The sequence below is a fragment of the Pygocentrus nattereri genome, chromosome 5, assembly GCF_015220715.1.
Source record: "Pygocentrus nattereri isolate fPygNat1 chromosome 5, fPygNat1.pri, whole genome shotgun sequence".
Classification (NCBI taxonomy): Eukaryota; Metazoa; Chordata; class Actinopteri; order Characiformes; family Serrasalmidae; genus Pygocentrus; species Pygocentrus nattereri.
Window position 1 is genome coordinate 34,200,196 of NC_051215.1, and position 26,998 is coordinate 34,227,193.

At 39.8% G+C, this 26,998-nt stretch overlaps 1 protein-coding gene across 2 annotated transcripts; it reads left to right on the top strand.

Annotated features, from left to right (window-relative positions):
• Positions 1-611: 611 nt before the first annotated feature.
• On the top strand, positions 612-24,702 carry zfand4 (zinc finger, AN1-type domain 4). 2 transcript variants are annotated; one of them, XM_017725352.2, is made up of 11 exons: positions 612-852; positions 1,150-1,282; positions 2,379-2,682; positions 12,654-12,729; positions 13,115-13,182; positions 13,408-13,594; positions 14,478-14,625; positions 15,189-16,352; positions 17,089-17,143; positions 19,923-20,040; positions 21,051-24,702. In XM_017725352.2, exons 3-11 carry the CDS (start codon positions 2,499-2,501, stop codon positions 21,184-21,186), a joined length of 2,136 nt encoding a protein of 711 aa, XP_017580841.1. In that variant the 5' UTR covers positions 612-852; positions 1,150-1,282; positions 2,379-2,498; the 3' UTR covers positions 21,187-24,702. The 2 variants fall into 2 exon arrangements, with proteins under 2 accessions (XP_017580841.1, XP_017580849.1); XM_017725360.2 differs by lacking the exon at positions 612-852 and having other exon boundaries at positions 936-1,282.
• Positions 24,703-26,998: the final 2,296 nt, after the last annotated feature.

The following is a 26,998-nucleotide window of genomic DNA, read 5'->3' on the forward strand; positions in this document are numbered from 1 at the left end:
TCTTAACTAGCCTTCTTCATGTAAGAAATCTTTGGAAATCAGAATAGATTGAGCCTGTTAAGCTGCATCTCTATGTAGGTTAGCAAAGTGAGTCACGTGTAGACACGGCGCGTAAATTGTTAGAAACCAGGGCGAACATCTGGGAGACGCTGGAAACTCGCTCGCTTCTCTGCGCCTTTATTGGACTTATTCATGGTATATTTAACGTTCAAAGTGCCTAATGCTCGTGCGTTATGTAACACTTGGAGTGCATTACATAGAAGCAAGCATTGGTAAAAGTTTAATGAAGCTTACGCGTGTCTCACTTTAATTGTGCTGAGTCTTAATCAGAAGTTTGCATGGCTAGTCTGATTGCTGATGTACTCTTATTGCCTCTTTTTTAAAAAATTAAACAATGGCTTCTTTTTTTATTTCACCATGCTACTAAAGTTTGTATGCAAAGTGCAAAATTACAGCTTAAAAAAAGATTAATTGCAGTTTGCCTTCTTTATATAAGAAATCTTTATCGAGTAAATCAGAATAGATATAGCCTGTTCTGTTAAGCTGCATCTCTAGCAAAGTGAGTCACGTGTAGATACGGCGTGTAAATTGTTGTTAGAAACCAGAGCGAACATCCGGGAGACGCTGGAAACTCGCTCCAGAACTACCCGACAGGAGTTAGACCCGCCCTCTCTGCGCCTTTATTGGGTCACAGAGTCTTTTTGACGAATAAAACTTGACGCCATTCGTTCTCACTCCTGTCAATCATTGTGTGTCACAATGGACTGATTCCATTGCCTCCGTCTCCGGGAGAAACGAGAGCGGACCGTTTCATGGAGAAGAGGCCCTGAACCGCTTAGCAAGACCACAGCGGTATTTAGAAACGCCATGAAGTGTTTCATAATTCGGATATTTTTTTACTTTTTACGAAAATACGGGGCGGGGAAAAGGTTAGAGAGTGAGCTAGCTAGCTGAAAGCCGCGGTCTAGCGTCAACAGCTGTAGCCATCGTTAGCTTTTGCATGCTAACGCCACTCTACTAAACACTTTACTTAACGTTAACCTAGCTGGCTACGTTGGCTAGCTAGAGCACTTGTTAGGCTTTTTTTCTGTCACTGCCACCGTTTCCTATTTACCGTCATCCTTTCTTTTGTTGACTGAATCCCTGTAGGTTATATATGCACTGTTGTTTATCGACTGGGACGTCCTTCACCGAAAACTGCTTTCTGTGGCAGTGACAGCTTTCTTCTCCTAGTTCACTCCATCACTGAATCGCAGGCTCCTCTGGCGGTGATGCTGTAAAGGTAAGACGACCCTGGCCGAGGGCTGCGAGTTTGCTGTGGTTTACTTTGGTTTAGTTTCTTGTCGTGTTTGGGTTACTGGCTCTGTCGTCTAAAGCGCATATTTAGTAGTCTGATCATTTCTTCAAAGTTGTTTCAAAGTCAAATCGTGGTGACGTTACAATGGTTTGTGGTTAAATCAATGCTGTCATCGCCTTGTGGAGATTCAGGTCTTTTAATCGGATAAAGTTGTACGTTTCAGTTTCATTTTGGTATACTTTTAAAAAATGTATGTTGCTATTATTAAGGTATTCGAAACCCATTTATATAGCGAAGTGCCTGGCGTCTACCTAAATGCAGAACCTGACCTGCAGGATCATTTTATTTGACAGGCGTGATTTAGGTTAAGTGATCTAAATGCTACAGAAAAGGATTCCGATGCACGGCACTCTTACCCCATCCACCTAAGCAAAAACACCATAGAGCTTTTTAGTTTTTGTTTGCTGGCATTTTTAAAAGCTAGGTTACTGCTCTTTTCGACAGATGTTTTACAACGCGCTTACTCACGGTATATTTAACGTTTAAAGTGTTTAATCATCGTGTGTTATGTAACACTTTAATTGAGTGCATTACATAGAGGCAAGCATTGGTGAAAGTTTAATGAAGCTTGTGCTGAGTCTTAATCACTAGTTTGCATGACTAGTCTGATTGCTGATCTGCTCTTGTTGCCTCTTTTAAAAAATTAAACATTTGGTTATTTTCTTTCATCATGCTACTAAACTTTGCATGCAAAGTACAAAAATACAACTTAAGAAAAGATAAATTGGAATGCAGTTTTCTTTTGTGATATGATAGTTTGCCGTCTTTTAATGTTTGCGAACTAAGTCTTGAAAAAGTCTTTAAATTGATTTATTTGTTTAACAATCAGGGCCCAGATTTCCAAAAGGAGTTCAAAAGATCCCCTTAACTGATGTTCAGTGTGATGCTCGCTCTACCATTTAAGAGTTCTCTTTGTGCTGCAGTGTTGTGGGAGACGCAGCTCAGTTCAACAAGTCAGTTTATTTTGTGCTGTTTTGTGTGTTGCACAGATCAAACATTGTGTCCTGTATCTTTTCCACAGCAGGAGCTCTGTGCATGATGAGTGGCCTGGAGGACAGTGGTGAGTCCACAGCCCTCACTCCTCCACTCTGGGCAGGTTTAATCTCATTCTCTCCCTGAGTGCCTACCTCTCCACACAAACATGGCTGACAAGAAAGATCCGCCTTTTTTCAATGATGATAACTTTGGGGTTGTCCACTACAAACTGCCCTTTTATGAGACCATGGAGCTATTCATAGAGACTCTGACCGGGACCTGCTTCCAGTTGAGGGTTTCTCCGTTTGAGACAGTCGTCTCGGTCAAAGCCAAGATTCAGAGACTGGAGGGTATGTGTGCATTCATTAATCATTCTTATTAGTGCTCTCTAATTGTCTTTGTTTTAATGAGATGTTGACTGCACCACCAAATGACACTATAAATGCGTTACAAACACTAAACCATAGTTTCTCTCCTTGTTGGGTTGCACCCTAATTTGTTCTTATTTGTGACTTTGTAGATATAGAGTTTACGGCACAGAACGTTTATCCATCTTGCATAATACAGTTTGTCATTAATCCTACACAGATGATGATTTGCAAAGAAGGACTGCCTTTATTTTGAGCCAAATCCCAATATAATAACAAAATGAGTAGAGCCTTGCACTGTAAGTAGAGCCATCTGTACTGCCAAAGCTCATGATATGTATTAATAATAAATGTTAAAACTGCTTTGAATCACTCATGTTCTGGATTGGCTTTGTTTAATGCTGCAGGGTGTATTGTTTATTTATTGTTATTGCAATATTGTAATGCTGCTGTTGTGGCTGCAGTAAACAAAAGAATCCTCTTAAAAAAAAAAAAACTACAGTGAGTAGCCTGACCAACCTCCACTGTTCCAGAAGAGAGTTTTGTGGCTGTTTGGATTTTCCAGCAGATTTTTCTGAAAATATAAATATTAATAAAATTGAATATTAACCTTTTTAATGTAGTCACATCAGTGGGGTCACCAGTATGTTATTCAAACTTTATAAGGACGTAGCAGTATAGTATATAATGTAATTGCAGATGTTCTCTGTATCATGCAGCCACAGCTGTGTATTGCAGTCTGATGAAATGCTCTTGGAAACAGAGACATTCAACAGATGCGCAGTGTTCTTAGTAATTGGAGTTGTTAAACAAAGGCATTCACTCCCAGTTCATGTGTTTCGTCAGTTTAACACATGGATGGTCAAAAAGGACTAAGGAGAACCGATCTTCTCTCTTCCTGTCATTCAAAGCTAGTAGTGTTACTCAGTTACACTGTTGCCACTGTTGTTTTTGGGAAGTCATATTAAGTCTTGTAAATGGGATGTGTTCTTGGAAATGTATTGCAAAGAACTCTTGAGAAAGAGAGGACTACTTTCTTGAGCTTCCTGTGAAGAGTTTCATTTGCTTTGGTGCAACAGCTCTCCCGTCCCTGTTAAAAAGAGATAAGTGTCTCTCAGGGAGCTGAACACATTAGGTTTATTTCAGTCGCCTGCAGTTTAATTTCATTGTTTTGTGTCGCACATAATGAGGTAGTGTACTTAGTTTGTGTTGCTGATTGACACCATACACTTCACTGATAAGTGTGAATGTTGCTTTGCCTACCAGAGGGGGAACGTGTGAGCTTAGATTGGTGTTCTATAAAATATGCAGCTCTGTATACATGCCAGACTCTGGGGTGCGCAGAGCTGTGCCTGTCTACCTCATGTGCTGATTAGCTTTGAGGTGTTAGACAGTACGTGCTGTGCTGGCTGCTGTTAGGCTGACGTGAGCTCAGCTCTTTGCTACCAGCTCCATATGAATTTATCTGCTTTTCTGTTTGGTGCAGGTTAGAAGTGAAGTCAACTGCTTTCTTAACCTGTCCTGGGGATATGTAGGTATATTTCCGACGTTATGATATAATTCAGTCTGCAGGAGAAGAGACACATTTTAGATGAATACTTAGAAGAATTGAAATTGCACTTGCATTTTTCAGCATTGCAAATGTGCATTTAAAGAAAAAGCATCAATGCCAAGAGAAGATTTCTGTTCCATAGAAGCATATGCATGGATCAGACTTGTAAAGGAATAGATGAAGAAATAATGATGCACATAATGGAACACAGTTATTTTATTGTTGATGTTGATCATTGCCTCACTGTGGGATTATATTGTGATTATACACCATACAGATAACTCCATAGCTTCCTTATTCCAGATCAGCACATGGCACTGAGAACATGCAGTACAGAACAGACTGGCTATAAGATTGGTTTAATATGTGTATTGCCATATTGAAGGGAGGTGATTCCCGATGCAAAATTTCTCAAAAGTGATCGTTACTGAATAGACATGTTCTTTTCTATTGAGAAAAGAACTTCCCACCAGCCAAGAAGAGCAGAAGGGTGGACCATCTCCCAGTAGTAGTGTTTGCTTTTAACCTGTAACATTCTAGTACTGGGTGTACACTGTATTTTTGATGTTTGGTCAGCCCCTCAATTTACCAATTGACATTAAGCATTGACAAGGAAAACTCCTGTAAAATCAGAGAGGAGAGGGTCATGGAACACCAGAATTGCCTACAGGAGACCTGTCAGCAAGCAAGAGAACGTTTAGAAAATGTAGTAGAGATGTGAAGGAAGCATCAAGGACCCTTATGGATTGTACTAGAGTCTTTGATGGAGATGCCCGGTGGAAGCCATAAGTTGGCTAAGAGCTGGAAGCCAATGTTGTCCCTTCAGATTAAAGCAAGAGTTAAGGCCTTTCAGGGTAGAGTTTATTTGTAACACCAGGGTGGAAGAGGCTAGTGGTTCTTAGGATGAGTTAGAGGAGCCATCATCTTCTCTGGTGAATCCACATAGGTCCAGTAGGCAAACAGCAGGTTGGCACTCCTTCACACCTACCAACGTCTGCTATAGAGGAAAGAGGTAAAGAGTTGGGGGCTAAAGCTCCAAGAATTGCTCATGGTAACTGTATGTTTAGCAGCCCTCAAAGATATTTTGTTTATTGTAGTAGCCAGTTTAGGAAGGGAGGTAGAGACCCTGTAACTAAATTGAAAAAGAATTTATCATGAATGTCATAAAACAATGTTATTTATTACTGCAATATAAGACTGATTTGTCATTAAAACAATTTTATGCATTATCAGAATGTGTTGTGATGGCAACTTCTAATCCCTAATCCCAGCAACTGGCTTTCAGAGTACATCTACTACAGGTTATGCTGCTCTAGTAAATGTTTTGGTAATGGATAAAGGGGCTTTACCAGCTAACATTTTTGTGGCTCCAGCATATGGAATGGGTGCGGCTGATGATGTCAGTGGTTTACATAGGCATCTCAGAATTTTGGAGCTCCATACATATATTGTGTGATGTCAGGTTGATGTGGGTGTGGTGAGAGTAAACCTTCCAGGATGTTGGCTCCAGAGAGATGCAAGTGTCTGTATGCTCACATGAAGTCACAGGTAAAGATCATGAAATTAGCACCACATCTCAACAAAAACAAGGAAAGATGTTTCCTTTCCCAAGAATTGAAAAATCATCGAATGTGATAAGATGTGGTGCTCAGTGGTTTTCAGCCCTGGATTTAGCCAATGGGTATAATCAAGTAGGTGTAACAGAAAAGGACAGACATAAAACTATATTCCTCAAACCATTTGGTCTCTATGAATTTTATACAAGCCTTTTGGTTTGTATAATGCACTGGGAACATCTTTTGGAGAAAATTTGTGGAGCCCAGCGTTTTCAGTTATTATTGAATTTAAACAATGCGGATATTGGTATTGGGAGATGATTGCTTAAAAAAAAATCAGCATCATACATATGTGTAGATTTGACTAATGTTTGATGATGTATTTACTGTATTCTGGAAGAGCAGAATGTTTAGGTGATGCTGGGTTACTGTGTTGAAAAGACTGCATTTTATTTATTTTACAGCATTTGTAACCATGTAGATGCTAATGTGATGCTCTGCAAATGCTATTCTACAATTTATTAATGAAATAAATGAAATATTATTCTACAATTTATACATGAAAGGTATCAGATATTGGCATTAGGCTACTAATCCCTATTAATTTAATTAGTAGTGGTGTTTTGGTAATTTTTTTTCCAAACTTTGCTTTACTGTCACCCCCTCTCTGCAGTGTGTTGAAAAGCGCCAGCAGGAGTCATCGTAGACTTTGAATGACTGCTTTCTTTGATGCTTTAATGATACCATTGAGACTCTGGCTTAACTGGACTTGATTACACATATGTTTTAATATTTTATCTGCTAATTATGCTCTTTTAACTAATCTCAGGTCCTTTAGGATGCAAAACAGCTCAGGTTAGCAGTAGTAAGTCTCCTGCTTTAACATAATGAGAATAGAACTCCCTCACGCTCAGCAGTTGATTCAGTAAATGATGAAAATGCTTTGAGGTTAATCCAGTTGCTGAAACTAAAGTGGTGACACTATATACTTTATTTTTATGGTTTTATAGATAAATTTGTCTTATGTGTATTCTACAGTGATAATCAAATTAATTTAGTACTGTTTAACAATAGAGTTAAGCGGAAAGTGCACCATTTTTAAAGACAGTAAACCATAAATTTGTTCTCATCACATGAGTCATTGATTATGCCGCGGTCCTGTATGTGAAGCCCACTTTTAGGATCCTTGATGCCATGGTTGTGTTTTTTCCATACGGTCCAAGTCCAGTTCCGTTCAGGTGTGAGATGCAGCAGGAGTGTATTTAGGAACAGAAGAACATGATCAGGCAGGTTTCAGAACAATAGACAAGCCCAAACCCCTGCCTACTGTATCTCACACACACAACCTGTCTGACTACTACACCAGGGGTGTCAAACTATAGTCCTGGAGGGCCATCGCTCTGCAGAGATGAGTGTTTTCCCTCTTCTAACACTCTGATTTCAATGCATATAGGCCTTAGCTAAAGAGCTGAACAACAAAATGCAGAAGATTTCATTAATAACATTAAAAAAAATCAGTCTTTGTGCTGATGCTGTATGTCTTGTGTGCTAAAAATGAACTAAGCCACTGGACTGTATTCATCTGTAATTGCATTACAATGCTCTGTAATGCATCGTTTTAATCAAAACTGTGATTTTGGCATCTGCAGTTAATTCATACCATGCATTTGTACAGTTGTGCAAAAGTTTACACACCCTGCCATTACATGTTTTGTTGATTTTCTTACATTAACACATCCTCTACAGAGAACACACCCTCACACAGTCAGTTTGCTGAATTTAACATATTGGGAAAAAAATTTACTCTGTGTAAAAAGTTATGGCACATATAAATCAAAACAAAATAGCACGCTGAAATATATGGAATCATGCCGTATTTAATTGGTTCCCTGTAGAGAATACATATAACTTCAATTAGAAAATCAACAGAACATGTCATTTGACATGGGGTGTTGAAACCTTTGCATATGACTGTCTGTCGAGTCACATTCAATATATTTTAATTATTTACAGCACTTCTTAACAGAAGTGTGTAATTAGATACTGGAATTTGTCATGGGTACTTTCAGCCCCACCTGAGTTATCTAAAATCTTCTTTTTGAATATTGAGTCTGCTAATATCTGTCGAGTGTTCACGCATACAACTGCTAAAGTGTTTGCTGTTCTGTAGAGTGTCTTGTGTGTTTGTTTAGTGAAATGTATATACATTGCTCAAAAAAATAAAGGGAACACAATATAACTCCAAGTAAATCAAACTTCTGTGAAATCAAACTGTCCACTTAGGAAGCAACACTGATTGACAATCAATTTCACATGCTGTTGTGCAAATGGAATAGACAACAGGTGGAAATTATTGGCAATTAGCAAGACACAGTCAATAAAGGAGTGGTTCTGCAGGTGGGGACCACAGACCACTTCTCAGTACCGATGCTTTCTGGCTGATGTTTTGGTCAGTTCTGAATGTTGGTGGTGCTTTCACACTCGTGGTAGCATGAGATGGACTCTACAACCCACACAAGTGTCTCAGGTAGTGCAGCTCATACAGGATGGCACATCAATGCGAGCTGTGGCAAGAAGTTTTGCTGTGTCTGTCAGCGTAGTGTCCAGGCTGGAGGCGCTACCAGGAGACAGGCCAGTACACCAGGAGACGTGGAGGAGGCCGTAGGAGGGCAACAACCCAGCAGCAGGACCGCTACCTCCGCCTTTGTGCAAGGAGGAACAGGAGGAGCACTGCCAGAGCCCTGCAAAATGACCTCTAACAGGCCACAAATGGGCATGTGTCTGCACAAATGGTTAGAAACCGACTCCATGAGGATGGTATGAGGGCCCGATGTCCACAGATGGGGGTTGTGCTCACAGCCCAACACCGTGCAGGACGCTTGGCATTTGCCAGAGAACACCAGGATTGGCAAATTCACCACTGGCGCCCTGTGCTCTTCACAGATGAAAGCAGGTTCACACTGAGCACATGTGACAGACGTGACAGAGTCTGGAGACGCCGTGGAGAGCGATCTGCTGCCTGCAACATCCTTCAGCATGACCAGTTTGGCAGTGGGTCAGTAATGGTGTGGGGTGGCATTTCTTTGGAGGGCCGCACAGCCCTTCATGTGCTCGCCAGAGGTAGCCTGACTGCCATTAGGTACTGAGATGAGATCCTCAGACCCCTTGTGAGAATATATGCTGGTGCGGTTGGCCCTGGGTTCCTCCTAATGCAGGACAATGCTAGACCTCATGTGGCTGGAGTGTGTCAGCAGTTCCTGCAAGATGAAGGCATTGAAGCTATGGACTGGCCCGCCCATTCCCCAGACCTGAATCCGATTGAGCACATCTGGGACATCATGTCTCGCTCCATTCACCAACGTCACATTGCACCACAGACTGTCCAGGAGTTGGCGGATGCTTTAGTCCAGGTCTGGGAGGAGATTCCTCAGGAGACCATCCGCCACCTCATCAGGATCATGCCCAGGCGTTGTCGGGAGGTCATACAGGCACGTGGAAGCCACACACAATACTGAGCCTCATTTTGACTCGTTTTAAGGACATTACATCAAAGTTGGATCAGCCTGTAGTGTGTTTTTCCACTTTAATTTTGTGTGTGACTCTAAATCCAGGCCTCCATTGGTTAATAAATTTGACTTCCATTGATGATTTTTGTGTGATTTTTTTGTCAACACATTCAATTTTGTACAGAACAAAGTATTCAGTGAGTATTTCGTACATTCAGATCTAGGATGTGTTATTTGAGTGTTCCCTTTTTTTTTTTTTGAGCAGTGTATTAAGTGCTGATTACCACAGATGTATCGCCCAGAAAGATCACACATACAGTGTTTTATGAACCGTGTAGGCCTACCACCTCTGTAAAGGTGAACTGAAACACTTTTGTCATAACTTTTTATCACTTTAGTTGCCAGCTTTCAATGTGGAGAATTTTTGTCTGGAATCATACTGAGACAATGAGGACAGAAAACATAAATTAGCCCCTTTCGCCTGGTCTTAACTACATAATCTAATTTCGAAGTATTACAGTTGGCACTAATGTGTGTGTTTTTGTGCTGTTGTTACCTCTTGTTGATTTTAAAATGGACTGTGTGCTTATTTTGGTGTGGCTCACTCTGGTGTCTCATTGCTTTGTAAACCTGTGTACTATTAAAAGACAAGGTTCCCTTTGACCTCATGCTGAATATGTGATCTTGAGCAGTTCACCATGGAGATTATTTGATTTAGTGACTTAACAGGTAGGAGCTGCATGAAGATTGCTGTTTTAGATGGGCATGACAAATCTGTGAGTGGGCTGAACCTTGATTGTTACTTCAGCAGATGTGTAAAACTCTGGAACAGTAACTCGAAACACGTGCCTCTTGCTTTTCTTAAAGCTATGTTATCTGGCATAACTTTAATATGCATGTAATTTCACACAATGTTTCTGACATTTATGTTTCTTTGATTTAATGAGCCATGATTAAAGTTGGGTTTCTGTGTGTGGGTGTGTGCATGCTTTCGTATTTTTTTTTAGGAAACAAGATGTTTATATGGTTTCAGTACATATGCAACATGATTATCTTGGAGATATTATTTTAATTTTTTTACTATATTGTAATGACAAGCTTGTCCTATTTTAGGTTAAATGCCTAGCAAATTCCTCTCAGTTAAGGTTATTGATAGAATCTGGAATTTTAATTGATCATTGTCAAAAATATTTTAGCAAGTGCATTTCTGTCTGTGGTTGTGGTTTCCTTATTGTTATAAAGACTTTAATGCTGACTGTACATTTAAGGAACTTTTGTGTGTGGTCCAACAAAAGTGTGTGAGCCTCAGCCTGCGGGACTTAATTATACTGCAGTCACTGGTAACGGTGATGGTGGTGTCACCCAGTGAAAACTTGAAAATTGAAAAAAGGTCATTGTATGTTGACTGAAAGCTTCAGACATTTCTTAGTATGTTTAATACTCACACATGCCTGCTTCCTTTGTCAACATTTTGAAGCCAATATGCTTGAGATTTTAAGGCAGTACAACATAACAAATTGTGAAATTGTATGCTCATGTCAAAGATGTGTATTTTCAAGAGAAACAACCAACCATTTTAATACACTGAGACAAGACCATTGTCTAGTGACTCATTTTAAACCAACACTGTGCATCATTAGCATCTTAAAACTGCTCGTAAACGAAACCACCTGAGGTAGTGTAATGAGCAAAATAAGGCCATAGAGCACAGAGAGAAAGTATAAGTCATGTCTTGTTCTTTGCTTTTTTTCATCTGGCTGAGGTTGTCTTTTTAGGATGGAGAGCGAGAGAGGGACCAAAGCTCTTAAGCCACACTGCCTTCTCTTCGCAATTCAGTATGAATTTATTCAGTTTGGTCCTGTTCTGCACGGATGGTGAAGTCAGCCCAATTCTGTATCACAGATGTATCCATGTTTCTTAGTGTATCAATTTGTTGTTGTTGTTTTTTTTTAAGTAATTAAGTTAGTTGGAACAGAGGTTTGATTCCAGATTGCTGATTAGTCATGATTAGGTAACTGCAATATGTACTGGGCTGCAATGAGGACAAGTTTGTAAATAGTTGGACATGCTTACATTAAATCAATACTTACTATATTGATATCCTAGTTTTATTAGGGTGTTTAGGGTAAAAATACCCTTTTAAATCTAATTTTCTCAGGTATCTTAAACCTTCTGTTAGCAATGTTAGTTTTCTCTTCTGAATAGAACTTTATATGAAAGGCTAATTTCATGGTCACAGATTAAACTGCCCTGCAATAAGCGATTTCCAGCAGGGAATTGCCACTTGTATTAAATGCTGACTCCAGGTTGTTTAACATATGTTTTGGATGAGTGGTGCAATATTTTATGCTGAAAGAGTAAAATAATAGATTTCTCAGTATGTAATCCTCTTCATCCTGATTGTTCACTGTTATTGCCTCTACAGTTTCCGCAGCTTTGCTCTGAGAAGCTATTTGTGAACTGAGCACGCCAGGGTTAATTGTGGCAGTGCCTATATTTGAAAAGCCTTATACAAGTTAAACTGAAAGAATGAGTTGAACCAGTAAATTACTGCTCTGATATACGTATGTGATCTACAGAAGGGGGCAGCACTAAGTCATGTTTGTTCTGCTGAATATCTGCTCACGGAGGATGTGTGCTTTAACGTATGACGTGAGAACTGTACTCGACTTTGTTCCAGGTGCTACTCCAGTGCTTCAGTTGAATTTCATTTTTTGTGATTAAATTTAATCTCTCTTCCTCTTTCTGACTGTGAAGTGAGAGTTGTGACATGAATTTGTGTAGTTAGTTTGTGTGGACAATTATGTGGACTTTTGGTAGGAGTTTTTTTTTTTTTTTTTGTCCCTGACACAGTACACTTCACATGTCTCATAATATTTAGTTAAATCTTTGTTACACCGTGAAGGCGCTTTTGCCCTGCTTTGCATTGCAAGCTGCTGCCTGATGTTCCATGTGACTTCACTTATATTATTAGCTAAGCACCTGTGATCATGCAGGTGGACGTTCATGAGGCTGTGTGAGTTATGAAGCAGTCCTGCAGAATGATCGTAATCCAGCGGGTTTACCTTTTCATTTCTGTTGTACACACCTCAGCTTGTCCTCAGGAATGCTGACCAAAGATTAATGCTGTATGTTCAGAATGTGTGCAGTTTGAGCTTTTGATCACAGCCTGTATCTTTCTGGGCATTACAATGCAAAAGCCATTGATAGTCCTGTACCTCATCCCCAAAATATCCTGTGTCCTGCACCTCATACCCAAACATTGCACAGTGCAGTGTTTACTGTGTTTTGCAGTGTAGATGTTTATTAATACAAGCTTATTTCCTGTTTTTGTTGAAGGTATCCCAGTTGCTCAGCAGCATTTGATTTGGAACAGCCTGGAACTTGAAGATGAATACTGTTTGCATGACTACAGGTATTTTATTTTAAATAAATAAATGCATTTTCCTTTGCGATACTTTGATTTGGAAGTATACTTCAGTACACAGGCGTTTCATAGTTGTTACTGAAAGCCACATGAAGTGAAATTGCTGAATTCCCTTGTTTTGAGATAAAAAAAAAAAAAAAGAGTTAAAAACAGTAATGTCTCTCAAGTGACTTCTAGTTTAGTTTTTCTGCTTGGTGGAAAACTATGTGGCTGGATCCTATATGTCCACAAGTGTTTCTGGTATTATGCGAAGAGAATGTTTTTTGGTTTTGAGGGTATTAGATTGAATTTATGTTCAGGTAAAATTCTTGTACATTTAGAGTCTCATGAAATGTGTTATTTTGTTTGTAATAATAAGTGACTGTCATTTCAGCATTGCAGAAGGCTGCACTCTCAAGCTGGTCCTTGCCATGAGAGGTGGGCCTATCAACACAAGACGAGGTATCTAACCAATATAGGAGTATATTTAAGTATTTTGTAAATCAATTTTCATCAGAAGCGAAATAAGTTGATGAGTTTTGTGTAGAGGTTTTTCATTGGTGCTAAGGTTAGTGGGAGAAACATCTTTGTAAAAGGAAAAATGAAAGTGTATAAACTTGTATTGTTCATAAATTGTTTATTTTTAATAGATGGTTTCATTTTACCCTTTGTTTTGCCCTTGTTTAGTGACTGTGGATGAATCAGTGAAGGATACTTCCGACTGCTTGGATTCAAGGAGGGATGAGGTGTGGGAAAAATCTCTGTCTAATAAACAGGTGACCTTCCTGGTGTACAGAGAGGGCGACCAGCTCAACTTTTTCCGGGTTGTGGACCGTGGAGATGGAACCCTCACACCTGTGTCTGAGTCACTAAGGTCTGTTCAGAGTAGAGAAATCGTATGTTAAGAGAAGCTGCTCCCTCTTGACCCTTGGATGGCTTTTTTTAGAGATGGAAACAGATGTTTGCAGAAGTAGAAGAACTTTTTATGACTTGGCAGTTTTTTGTCGCAGAATGAAATACTAATGAAATAATGAATTTGCAACCATTTACACATGAAAATTAATATTCCAAATTGAAAAATTAAGAAGCAAGAGATATATTAGGCATATTAGAGATTTTTTTTTTTTCATAGTAGGTTGTGAAACCAAAGGGTTGTATGAATTGCCAGATGCTGTGCTCCTGTTGTGCATTTTTGTTCGTCCTCAAACAAACCAAACCCAGTCCATGCCTGTTGAAAATAGTTTTCTGTGGGAATTTTACACTCTGAATTAAGGCAACTTAAATCATAGTTTCCAGACATGTGAGCCAGTACAAGCAAGAATATTATGTATTAAGTTTGTTAGCTAACAAGGAAGTAGGTGATGTTGCTAGAAGACAGATTCAAATTCACTAATTGTGCAGAACAACAAAAGACATGAGTCATGAAATCCTCTTGGCAGGAATTATTTTATTTCAAGTCTAAAGTTGAATTTGGTTGCTTTAGTATGTTAACTACAGGCCAGCCTTACAACCAAATAAGGAACTAACCATTGCTTAGTCGTGCCCTCTGAAGAATGTACCTTTGTCAAAAGTGGTCCAACTGTCTGATGAAAGAAACTGTAATTCAGAGTAAGAGTGTGCGCATCTGTGGTTAAAAAAAAAAGTGCATTCTCTGCAGTAACTGAATTTATAATAAACAACTTGAGACTGCACTGAACACACTTCAAAGGCTTGAAGCTCAAATAAATGATTTGTGTTTCAATGGGTTTCTTTTTCAGTGGTGGTTCTGTGCACAACGTGTATGCTGAGGAAGAAGAAGATGGTGTGAGCAATTCCTCTGGTCAGCTATCACTGGAGAACTCCATCACCATGAACAAGATGAAGCTCCTCAAAGCCAAGATGGAGAATATGAACCTCAACAAAAAGGTATGGAGGAATGACTGGTATTCCTTAACATCATTCATGTGCTGCATCCAGTTTTTCAATCTTATGTTTAAACAGTCACTTGCTGCTAGAGCAGCATAATGCGGCAGTGTTAAAAAAGGCCTACTCATCTTATCTGACGCAGCAGGTGTCTCAAACACATGTAATTAGATTTGCCACTAAAAGCAGACTCTGAGTGAATGCGGTTTTCCAGCTGGCTGCAGGGGTGTCGACTGGCCCACAGTGATTCTGATTAACTAACTCAGTCATAAATACAAGCTCAGCAGATTGGCACATTGAATTAATTATTCACACTTAACATAACACAGTCATTAGGATCCTGACAAATTGTTAGCACACTCATGCAAATATTTCTTTATGTAGACTTAATAATTACAGAAAATGGTTGTACATGTTGTTCTGCGCCCACTTAGGTCTATGACATGTAAACATTGATTTACACAGTCAGTCACAATGTTACCTGCTTTTGCATTTTTGATTCTGAATTTGTTTTTTTTGTTTGTTTGTTGTTGGTTTGTTTTTTTCCTTTCCTTTTTTCCCCCAAGCCTAAGAAGACTGCTAAGTTGAAAGTCAGGCCTCCAGTCGGCCCCCGGCCTTGCAGTAGCTCTCTCGGCTCCGTCCGCCACCACCGAATGTTCCGTGTCCTTCCTCAGATTAGCCACGGTTCTGCAACAAATCTACCTCCAGTCGGTGACCAGCAGCAACCTGCAACTCCCTCTTCTGCTGCTGGTCCCTATAGCACGCCTCTCACCTCTCACCTGAGTCCTGCGTCTAGCAGAGCTGTTCCCTCACTGACAGCTTCTAGCATATACATGCTTCAGGAGGAAGAGCCATGGAATAATCCCACCCCTAGGAAGATTAGAATGCCTCCCAAAATGTCCAGGCTGGATGTGAGTGGATCTAAGCTTATAAGAGACTGTGTATACCCACCTCTCTCTGTGTTGTCTGGTCAAGACGAGGCAGAGCCACAGAGAGACCGAGCAGCACTTGCGGAGGATGCGGTTGTGATAGAGCCTCCCAAACCTGTCCCATTCAACAGCCTCCTTCCAGAACCCTTGAGCCTAGATGTGTCCACTCAACGGGACGCCAGCCTGGACTCTTTAGGTGCTGTCGCCGAGCCCATGGCTGCACCTCCACTGCTGTCCCAAGCGGTGGGCTCAGACTCAGTCAGCACATGGGCTATAGGCACTAAAACACTACAGGCTCAGACTGACAGTGACACGTGGGTTATAGGCACTAAAACACTACAGTCTCAACCTGCACTGCACCTCTCCACCGAGCCACTAACTCCTCCACGCATGCCTCAGCCTTTTGAGTTCACAGGGGCCTCCCTGCGGGTCAGCCCATCTCACACTCTCCTCAGCTCTAATGATACTCCTCCTGTCCCACCCCGGTCTCCCTCGCAGGGCATCCCTCTTTGTGGCATCAAAGTGGACTCTCCTGGCAAGCGGCTAGAGGTGATCTCCAACAGCGAGGCACGAGACATCACCAAGACCGCCAACAAGTCCTCCAAAGAGCTGCTGGGCTGTGTGAGTAACACAGAGCTGCTGGCCTCACTGGCCGGCTCCAGGGGTAAGGAGAGCATGGCAGGGCCGTGTGCACTGGGCAGACTGTGTGGTGCTTCAGCCCCCCTACCAGCAAGCATCCATCTGCTTCAAGAGGACCTGTTGCACAGATTAAACCCCCTGCCGAAAGCAGCCGCATACATGGTGAGTGTACGTGATGTTCCAGAAATACAGAGATGTGTGCAACAGCTGTGTTCTACACACCTCTGTATTTTGCACAGCATCTGAGAACTCAGTTTTTGTTTGATCTCAGAGTCAGGGGGTTATAAAATAAGATTTTATTCCGTTTAACTTTCAGAAGATATTCAGATTTATAATAGTCTTCCTAGGCTGTGTTCAAACTAGTCATTTTTTTCCATCAACCCCCAGCGCATATTATACAGGAAACCCTATTTTAAGAAATCGCTGCTTCTAGCATTTTTTTTTTTTGTTAGGATGGAATAGTTTAAAAGTTTAAGAAAAGTTCAGCTATTCAGAAAAGTGCAGAGTAATATCAGTTTTGTGGTGTATGTATATGTTAATCATTCAGCCAATCAGGTCGTAGTTCAGTGGGCTGGAAGATAGGTGTAGTGCTTGTGAAAAAAAATAGTCTTGTTAGTTTTCAGAAGCATTCTCCTCCTCTTAATTATCTTCCTATGAAGCTGAAGCTTTGCCATGGTTATGTTTAACATTGAGAAATTGATCCTAACAGTAGTAATATTAATAATAATAGCTTACTAGGCTATACATGCTTGCTTCCCCCCAGATTCACATATAGAATTCTATAATGGATGCGTTTTCAACAAAATTCCACAAATTTCTAAAATCTATCTATCCATCCATCCATCCATCCATCCATCCATCCATCCATCCATCCATCCATTTTCTTTTTCCTTTCCAGCCATCAGGAATCCTGGGCTCTTTGAGCAGCCCCTCCAGTTCAATAAAGAGACAGGGTAAGTCTGTACACAGTCATAATGCTCTAACTCAGAAAGGCGAATATACCATAAATCATTGTATTTCAAATTCCAGTGCACTATTGTCTTCACCTGAAGGTCTGATCATTTCCTGTGTAACGGCAGTTTTTGCAGTTGTGCCTCTTTTGCTAAAAGTGTTTGTGTCTTCTTTGTGGAGACTGAACTGTACTTGTGGAGGGTCACACTTCTCCAGTTGGGCGTTTTACAGACACTCTTTCTCACACTGCTCAATCTCTCTGCATCCCAGACAACTATTTAATGCTACAGTGCACACATTCAGAGGAATGTCTTATCACTTCTTGAGACTAGGACGCTGCCAATGAACTGACGAATCTCTTTGCGTCAGAAACTGAACAGTCCAGACCTCAAAGTGCTTTTTCCCCCACAGCTAGGTTCATTATCTTAATGATAGGATGCATTAAGTTCTCATGATGAGGATGACAAAATGTCACTGAGCTCTTAGCTTCTGCTTACCTCAGAGGTTACCCACTGTGGTTTTAGTCAGAAGTGACTTGAATTATAAGTGGGCATTACCTCCTGTTATTATTTATGAAGTAGGTGGCAGTGAAGCAGCTATAAATGCACTATATAGCTATAAAAGCAGCTATAAATGCAAATACAAAACATATGCAATTGTCACAACTGCTCAGTGTAGTGTGTTGAGAAGAATCTTGATGAAAGTGCTGCCAGAGGATAACTGAATAGCAGTTATGCTTTATAAGGTTGATGCAAGTTATATGGGCTCATCAGTGGCATAGAACATCCTCAGTTATTTACCACCATTCACTGAGGGGCTGCTGGCAGAAACCAAGCAACAGGAAATGTAAGCCATGGCCCTTGCCTCATAAGTATGTGTTTGCATGTACATGTTCTCACATTTACCCTATACATGCAGTAAACCCATAGAGTCACAGTCAATATAAGGCGACCATACTTGCGCTCAGAGGCAGCAGATATGCAGCAGTCTTCAGGGTTTGTGGGTCTCAGAGCGAGATGTTCTCCAGCAGCTGGTGTTTGTGATTTTTCTGAAATGTTCCCAGAAATATCGCTGCCAGGGCTTGCATGCTGTCCCCAATGTGCTGTCATATCTGAGATTGTCAGTGGCACAGAAGCACATCTGTGGAAGCATGCATCAGAACTGATAGCTCTAGAAGAACACAACTACAGATCCAATCTCATGCCTCAGTGCCTGGCCTAGTGCTTCTCATGGCTGTTTCTGTCACACACAAGTACCTTTATCATATTGTCGTATACCTCCCTTGCTCCCTACTTTTGTGACTTGTTAGCTGTGCAACCTAAACAAGGATTTGTGGATTGTACCAGCCCTAACCCTTGTGAGGTATTATTGGTATTATTATTATTATTATTATTATCATTATTAATATTATTACTATCATCATCATCATCATCATTATTATGGTGGTGGTGGTGGTGGTGGTGGTGTTAATGCTTTTATGCACATCATGTGAGTGGCTCTCAGATGAGTTCTACTTTTGAGACCGGTGTTTTAGTCCCTGTGGTGGAATGTATTGTGCGTAGTTTTCACTCCAGAGTACACATGCTCATGTTGTACCAGGATTTAAGTATCTCCTAGTAATACAGTATCAACCCAACTGGTTCTCCATGGGTGTGATATAGTCCAACAGCAATCATGTCAAGTAGGGATGCCCCAGTATAGGAACTGGTGGGAGATGCCAGTGATGGTTGGGTTGTGTAAAGGTGCATCATTGTAGTTAAAATTGGACATTCTCACTGTGTCAAATTTCTCTTCCATGTCTATCTAATAAATGGCCAAATAAACACATTCCACCCAGTGATATACAGGGTTGGAAACTTTCACTTTCAGTTACTCAAAATCAAGCCTGCACTGTGTTGGGATGTTCACAAAGCGGTGAATGGCTAGCTTTACAGAACCAAACACTGCATGTTTAAATATTCATTTCTGTCCCCACAAGGAACTTATCTTCACTTCCTCAGATTTAAGCCATTATCATTTAAACTTGTCTGGTGTGCTTTGATTAGCCAGATTTTTATACTTTTTTATGCGCTGGTATTACTGTATACTGTGGGAGTATTTGAAGGTTGTTTTAAGGTATGGAAAACATGGATACTGCCCAATTATAATACAGATATCCAGTGTTTCTGATTAACATGTTTGCTGATGCTGATACACACATTTCCAAATGTAGAAATCAGAACTAGATTCACCTCAGCTCTCATTACAGAGAAATATTGTACTTATTTATAGAGGGTTATAAATGCAGAAAAATGAATAAAATGCAAATATTTTGGTAAAGTAGACAAACAGCACTTAAATATTGTGCTCTTCTGGACAGTAAATGGATCATAAAAGATCTGTTTGAATTATGTCAAATCTAAACATCTATTAGATTCTAGACGTTTTTATTTTGAAGCAATTGCTTTGCTGGTACACATGATCCCGATACGATCAGCATCCATAATGTCAGGTTGTTCAGAGAAGTTTTGAAATGAAAGCATATCCAAGAGTCTGACCACTCAGGTGGTGCAGTCACTGAACAAGACACAACACTGGGAAGTGGCTGCTTTTTGAGGAGAAAATGAACAGAAAATGATATTCCAATAATAATAAAGGAACATTTTCCATTTCAAATGTAGTACATTTCTGTTTTATTCAGTTATGCAGTATGAAGATTATACTTTTTTGTGCATTGTTGTAGAAGCTGCTAACATTTTTTTTTTTTTTTTTTTTTTTTTTTGTTGCCAAAAATGTTTTCAGGCACTCCAACATATCACCTCCCTCCTGTGAAAGCCCCAGTTGGATCAAAAAAGAAGACTTCAAAGCACTGCTTCATGTGTGGGAAGAAAACTGGGCTAGCCACCAGCTATGAATGCAGGTACTTACCTAAGGCTACAGGGAGATGCTGTTAAGTCTCCTGTGCTCCATTGTGCAGTTCTTGCTTGACCTGGGTAGGCTAGAGCTCTCAGTCTAAGTAGGTTGTCTTGGTGTCTTGGTGTTTTGATCAGAAAGATAAAGTGCTCTTTTTGTATCAGTGGTAAGCCAGGTTTCCTTCTGGAACTGCTGAAACTCTTTAATATATGAAGTCTGCAGGATTTCTCTTCAAACAAAGAATACATCCTGTATTTTAGTCTCACATCTCCATGATTGTCTTGCAGCTGCCTTTGCAGAGAACGTCTGTTGTTTTGATATGCAGAGCATCTCGGAGCAGGGATGTTGATGATGTAGCATCAGATTTTTCTTCTGCTCCGAGATGCTTTTTGAAGGCATGTCTCTCTGTTCTGGCATTGTCAGGTATGATGTCATCCCTGGCTGGCCCCAATCTTTTTGTCGCTCCAGTGCCAGCACCCCTAATGCGCAGAACCTTATGATTCAACTCTGGCATATTTTCTTGAAAGGCATATTTTCACCGTTCAGTCTGTCAGATGCCACATGGCCTATTTTGCTTGTTAAACTGAAACCCTTCTTTTTTTAGAATGACTTGTGTTTTGTCAGATATCTCAAAGCAGGCTATAGATAAAGATGCCAAATAAATGGCTGTATGAGGTGTTAAACTTTGTCATCTTAAATCCCCAGAACAAAGAGTGATCCTGGATTATTTAAGCGCTAACTGTACTGCAAACGGTTTCGTCTTGGTTACTCATTGATTTCTGGTTGCTTATCATCTTTACACCATTCCCCTTGAATTAAATTCTAAAGTCAAACGGCACGTGACTACTTACGGAATTTGTTCATTGTTGTTTAGTAGTGATACATGAGCTCATTTAAACATAACACAACAAACATGTGCTGGACTTAGTATAAACTACTTTCTCCATTAATTCTTCTTGGTGTCCTGTTTTTTTTTTTAATATCTCCTGATAAAGTCTCTCTCTTTCCTTGACTAAGGTGTGGCAACAACTTCTGCTCCACGCACCGCTATGCAGAGACCCACGACTGCACATACGACTATAAAAGTGCAGGCCGCCGTTTCCTACAGGAGGCTAACCCAATCATTAGTGCACCAAAGCTGCCGAAAATATGAAGGGAATATGTGGACAATCCAAGAGGGAATATGAGATACTCATTAAAAGCGATTAAAACAGCAAGAACTTATCACCAGTGTGTGCTTTTATCACCATGCTTGCTTATCTGTCCAGGATCCTGTATATAGAAAGAAACCTAAAAAGAGCACACTTTTTTTTAAGCAATTACTTTTTGCACAAATGTGATTTTGTTTTTCTTTTTTTTTTTTCCTCCATTCTGTGTTTACTTCACATACGGTAAGAAAAAAAATGAACCTGGCATGAAAAATAGGTTGATTTTTCTAAATGTTTCCATTACACAACAAACATTTAAATATAATGCATGACTTTAAATATATATGTATATATATATTTTGTTGTTTGTTTGATTCATAAAATTGGAGAGAAGATGTCATGAGACAAATCTTTGAGAGATGCACTTTAGAAATAATGAATATTTCATGGGATTGTGGGGGGCCTGAATTCCGTGTTTTTGTGATGAAATGTTATGTTGACTGTTTGAGTGTCCCAATATTCAACGAATCATCTTTTTCTTTCTCTGAATTGGTTCATTTCAGGCCTACGGCACTCTACTCGACATCATACCAGGTACTATACATCTATGAAAAAAGATATCTGTCTAATCTTGGGTTTCAGTTTGAATGCAGGTATGCAAGTTAATCATGTTTGTTAGCTATAAACACCACTATGCAGTATGGCCACGTAGCATTCTTAACTATTTTCAGAAGGGCTTGCTATGGTAAGATTTGGACACTTAGCTGGTTGCCATCGTGAAGGTTCCTTTTTTACTTTGTTTTTTGTTTTTTTTTTAAATAATTGCAGTCAGCAGTTGTTGCTTAAAGTTTTCAGTATTTATTTGGGGATCCAACTAATAAAATATACCTGTGTTTCCTTAGTTTTGTTGTTGTTTGGGGGGTGTCTTTCTATTTTCGCTGCTTTTTTGTAGGTATTGTGTGCTAAATATGTTTGTTAGGACACACTTCTCTAATTTGTTAGCTTCCCTTTAACCTGTTCAGCAAAGGTCATGGCTACCACAGGACCCCTACCAAGCAGGTATTATTGGGTGGTGGATTGTTCTCAGTACTGCTGTGACTTGGTAGGTACATGTTAGTTCATGGTTGCACTGGCATGAAAGGATCATACAGCAGTGTTACTGGAGTTTTTAAACACTGCGTCAACGTACTGTACCCTCTGTTAGACATTTTGCAAATGTAATCTTCCCTAACTATTATTGTACAAGATGTATTGGTCATAGTCACAGGATGCTGTTGACTGGATATGTTCCTTGTCCAGCAGTGACGATAAGCTTTTTCTAAACTTGAGCAGCACACACACTAGCTACCATGTCAGTGTCACTGCAGTGCTGCGAAGGATGCGGCATCCAAATAATACCTGCTCAGTTGTGACCATCAGAGAAACAAATGGATTACAACCATCTATAATTGTAGAACTAGTAAAGTGCCTCTGCAGTCAGATCCATAATATATTTAGATGTTGACCACATCATTGTTATTTTAGCTTGTCTAACAGCATATTGGTGTTAAATGATGAGTAGGAGCTTAGTGCACAGACATTCTTAAATTTGAATCATAAATCAGATTGTTTGTTTAATACTACTAATACTTCTAGTCAATACCTTTGCAGTGAATGACAGCCTGAAGTCTGGAGCCCATATACATCACCGTACACTTTCTTTGTTGGTGATGTTTGCCAGGCTTTTACTGCAGCTTCAACTTCTGCTGTTTTACCTTCAGTTTTGCCTTTTAGGAAGTGAAATGTATGCTTGGTTGCATAGAGGTCAGATGACTGACTTTGCACTTATTTACCTAAAAAAAAAAAAAACACTCTTGTGTTGCTCTCGCAGTGTGCTTCATTGATGTTGTACCTCTGCACTGTGAAGCGCCACCCAATGAGTTTTTGGCTGAATCTGTGCTGATAATATAACCCTGTACACTTCAGAATTCATCCTCTCATCATCAATACATATCAGCGTTACTAGCTTCATTTGTCATAACACTGCGTTTACCATGATGAACCGTCGAGATGATACTTTGGATGATGAGCAGTTCCTTTTTTATACTCTTCTGTTCCTATAATTTCTGGTACTTCTATCCATGAGATGTTCCAGAATATGCAGGCTTTTTTATGTTTTTTGGGCAACTAATTTGGTTTTTCAGTTTTTAAGGCTTACCAATCTTGTGGTAAACGCTGTGTCGTTCTGGTGAAATCTTCTCTTGATTGTTGACTTTTACACAGAACGTCTACCGCTTAGAGTTTGCTCTTGATCTGGCCAGCTCTTGTGAAGGGGTGTTTCTTCAGAATTCTTCTGTCATCCATCAAAGTTGTTGTCAGTGGCCATGCATGTGTGTGTGCGCTTTTTTTTTTTTACCAGATTGTTGGTTTGGCCACACCTTAATGTGTTTTCTATCTCTCTGATGGGTTTGTTTTGATTTCTCAGCCTAGTGATGGCTTGCTCTTGGGACTACATATTTAACAGTAACATATTCCAAAGCCAAATAATCTCTAAATCAACTCCTAGATGTTTTATGTGCTTAACTGTGAATCAAATAATTAGGAACAACTGTCCATGCAGTACTCAGCTAATTGTCCAGTTACTTTTGAGTAAAAAAAAAAAACTTCCATCCTCTTTGGATGTAAATACCCTGAAATTATACCAGAAAAGCTGCATTTTTGAGCACATATTATTTAAGTTCAATTCCAATATCCTGTGGTAGATACTTTGACCATGTCCAAATATTTATAGACCAGACTTTATAAGGTAAGTAGACCTGAGTGGTAAAATGACAAAATCGACAATGAGTGTAGATAAAAGGACTCCAATAGTGTTTATGCTGTTCAGTTGAAAGGGGCAATATTTGAATGACTCATGACATCTTTATCTTGATTTTTATTTATTTATATTTATTTTTATGCACTTTATTTATTTGATGCTATATATCCATATCCTAAAACCTCATTATAGGATGATTCAGTTCTGGTTTGCATGCACAGTTAGCTTGAGTGTTTAAAATTTTAATTTAGTGTAATACATGACATGCTAAACCGGCTTTGTTTTACCTGTGCAAAACATTTTCCTTTTCAAAACGCTAAGTTACCTCTTGTAACTTCCTTCAGACTGTTATGAATGTGAATTTTCTTTGGGCAGTTTTAAAATAGGCCTTACCCACATGTACCTCAGATAAGCTCCTCAAATGGACCAAGAAAACTGAGAAAGCTTTCCTGCTGTAGTCGAGCAAAATGTTTCGCAGAAATGACGAGCTTTTTCCGATCTACCCTGGGCAGCGAACTGAGCTGTTTTCAGAAATGTTTCTTGACTCATGCTAAAAATATTCAGCTAATTTACCTGAAGTTGCTTGGCAAAGTTTGTACTGGTGTGTTCCATTGTTTGTACTGTTTTTAATTAATAATCTTGGTGACCGTTTCTGCCGCCCTTGATTACTACATGTTCCTGGTGGGTAGTGCTTGCATTACGTAATAAAGATAATCCAGAAATGTCTTAATCTGATAACACGGACACCCACTAACACTTCAGGCCACTGTGTTGTGTTCAGATAGCCTAGAGACACGTGCCTCTTTATAGAATGCATGAACATGAACATGTACTTGCTAATGAGAGATCTCTTTGAACAGATTCAAAACCCTGGATGGGGGATGTTATAGAATGAATACTCTTTTTCTGACAGTTGCTCACACAAAGCTGTAGATTGTACACAGTGTGGTTCATGGGAGTTAAAGAAGGCTGCAGAAGTATTTGAAGGCAGTAGACAGAAGCTCAGTGAGTGGGATCTAGTTGTGACTATGCCAGCAAGGATTCTGTGATTTATTTTACTGTAGAAACTCAGCAAGTGGGAGATGTACAGTTCTTTTGTATTTACATTTACAGCATTTAGCAGACGCTCTTATCCAGAGCGACTTACAAAAAGTGCTTTGTCAATCTAGAGAAAGTATCTTTGCTAGTTACCAATAGCTTAGAGAAAAAGACGGTCCTGTGCTCAGATACTGCTAGAAACAAATGTCACTGCAGACACCAAGAGAAAAAGAAACAGAGTTGAACGCAGAACTCTGTGCCATTCAATGCAATTGTACTACTCTTCTACTCTTGTATCCTCTTATAAGCATTAATTGTTTGTAGTTTCTAGTCTTTAGCAACAAATACTTCTCCCCATTATATTTACATTTTACCTGCTTAGCTTAGTCATGAAATTTGATATGTAATGAAAATGCATGCCGTTGTGGAAACAAGCCAGTCAACACAAACTCGCTTAACAGGTTGATTATCTCTGCTTCAACAGGAAGGGACATCTTTTAGGTGTTGTTTTGAAGAGTGAATCATGTGTCCTCCATCTGCGATTCATAAAGGACAAATGTTGCATAATAATGAACCGAGTCCATTGTTTAAACTCATCAGACCCTCAGTGCGCAAGTTGATAAAACAAGCATTTAGAGAAGCACTGTGTATACAGCATGAATTTCACAAAGCCCGACACATGGCCTTTAGTGATTCCTTCCCTCTGCCATGGCCCACACAATACAAACACACAGACGTTGTGTTGTATTCCCCCAGAGACGCAGAGAAGAGCAGGGAATAAAAACGTAACCTTGCATAACAGACTACTGGGTCCCAAGGAACAGGGGGCGCTTTAATGCTGGTGGTTATTCTCTCCAAAATCCACTGTTCATATTGTTGATAATTAGTGGCTATGGATGGAACGGAAGTCCCATAACTAATCACAATAATCAATCACGGTAGTAAAAAGAATCAGTTAATCACATTCCGAATAATGAGTCATGACTGGTTCCTAGTCCTGCTAGTGGACCACCACAGTCTTCATCTCATGAAAGGATAATAATTAGCCGATCAAGTTATGTAAAGAGAATTAGAGCAAGAGAAGCACTAATATAAGTTGGATAGGGCATTTTTCTTGTGTTTTATCTCTTCTGTTTGTGATATTTGTGTGGTTTTATATACCAATACATGAACGTTTTCCAACCTCTTGGCCTGTGCCTTTAAGACTGATATATGTCAAAAAGCTTTGCTCTGATTGGCCTCCCTGCATTGTGGCATTCAAGCAGCAGTCGAGACCGAAACACGTTATAACGTCATCGTAAATGGGTAGGACTAAAGTACTGATGGTAGAATCCAGCGTAACAATCCAGATCCAGTAACCCTGATTTTCTTATTCTTTCTTGTTCTTGGAGAAGCACTGAAACACAATAAATTAGAGCTTTAAAACACAGAATCTTTGTGTTACTGTCGGTATAATTTGGGAAAGCACTTGTGAATTAGAGAAAGAGAGCTTTTTTGCCATTACAACCTTTTTCTGTCTCAGCTCTGCTGTGGTTTCACTTTTTAGTGCAAAATCCCAACAACATTCATGAAGGACATGAATAAATGGTCTTAAGCTCAGCAGAATAGATTTCACACAACAAAACTTTTTAAGGAGCACTATTCTATGCACATGGCCTGTCCAGGGTGTATCCTGCCTTCCACACAATAACTGTTGGGACATGCTTCAGCTCCTCCGGTGATCCAGAAGGATAATCGACTTAGAAGATTGTGTGTGTATTTTATGCTCATGCATGTAATGTCTAGGAATGAAACTGAATACATTTTGCTCTCTTCTGGACTGTCAGTTTGCACCAAATGTATACTGAAGTATCTTGATACCATGCGTCTGTATGGTGGTAGGTGATATGTGAAACTTGGTTTTTGAAACTTCAGATCGGAAGAGTTGATTCATTTTTGTTCCAGTGATTCGCTGTGAATCAGGTTTTTGCAGCTGGACTGCA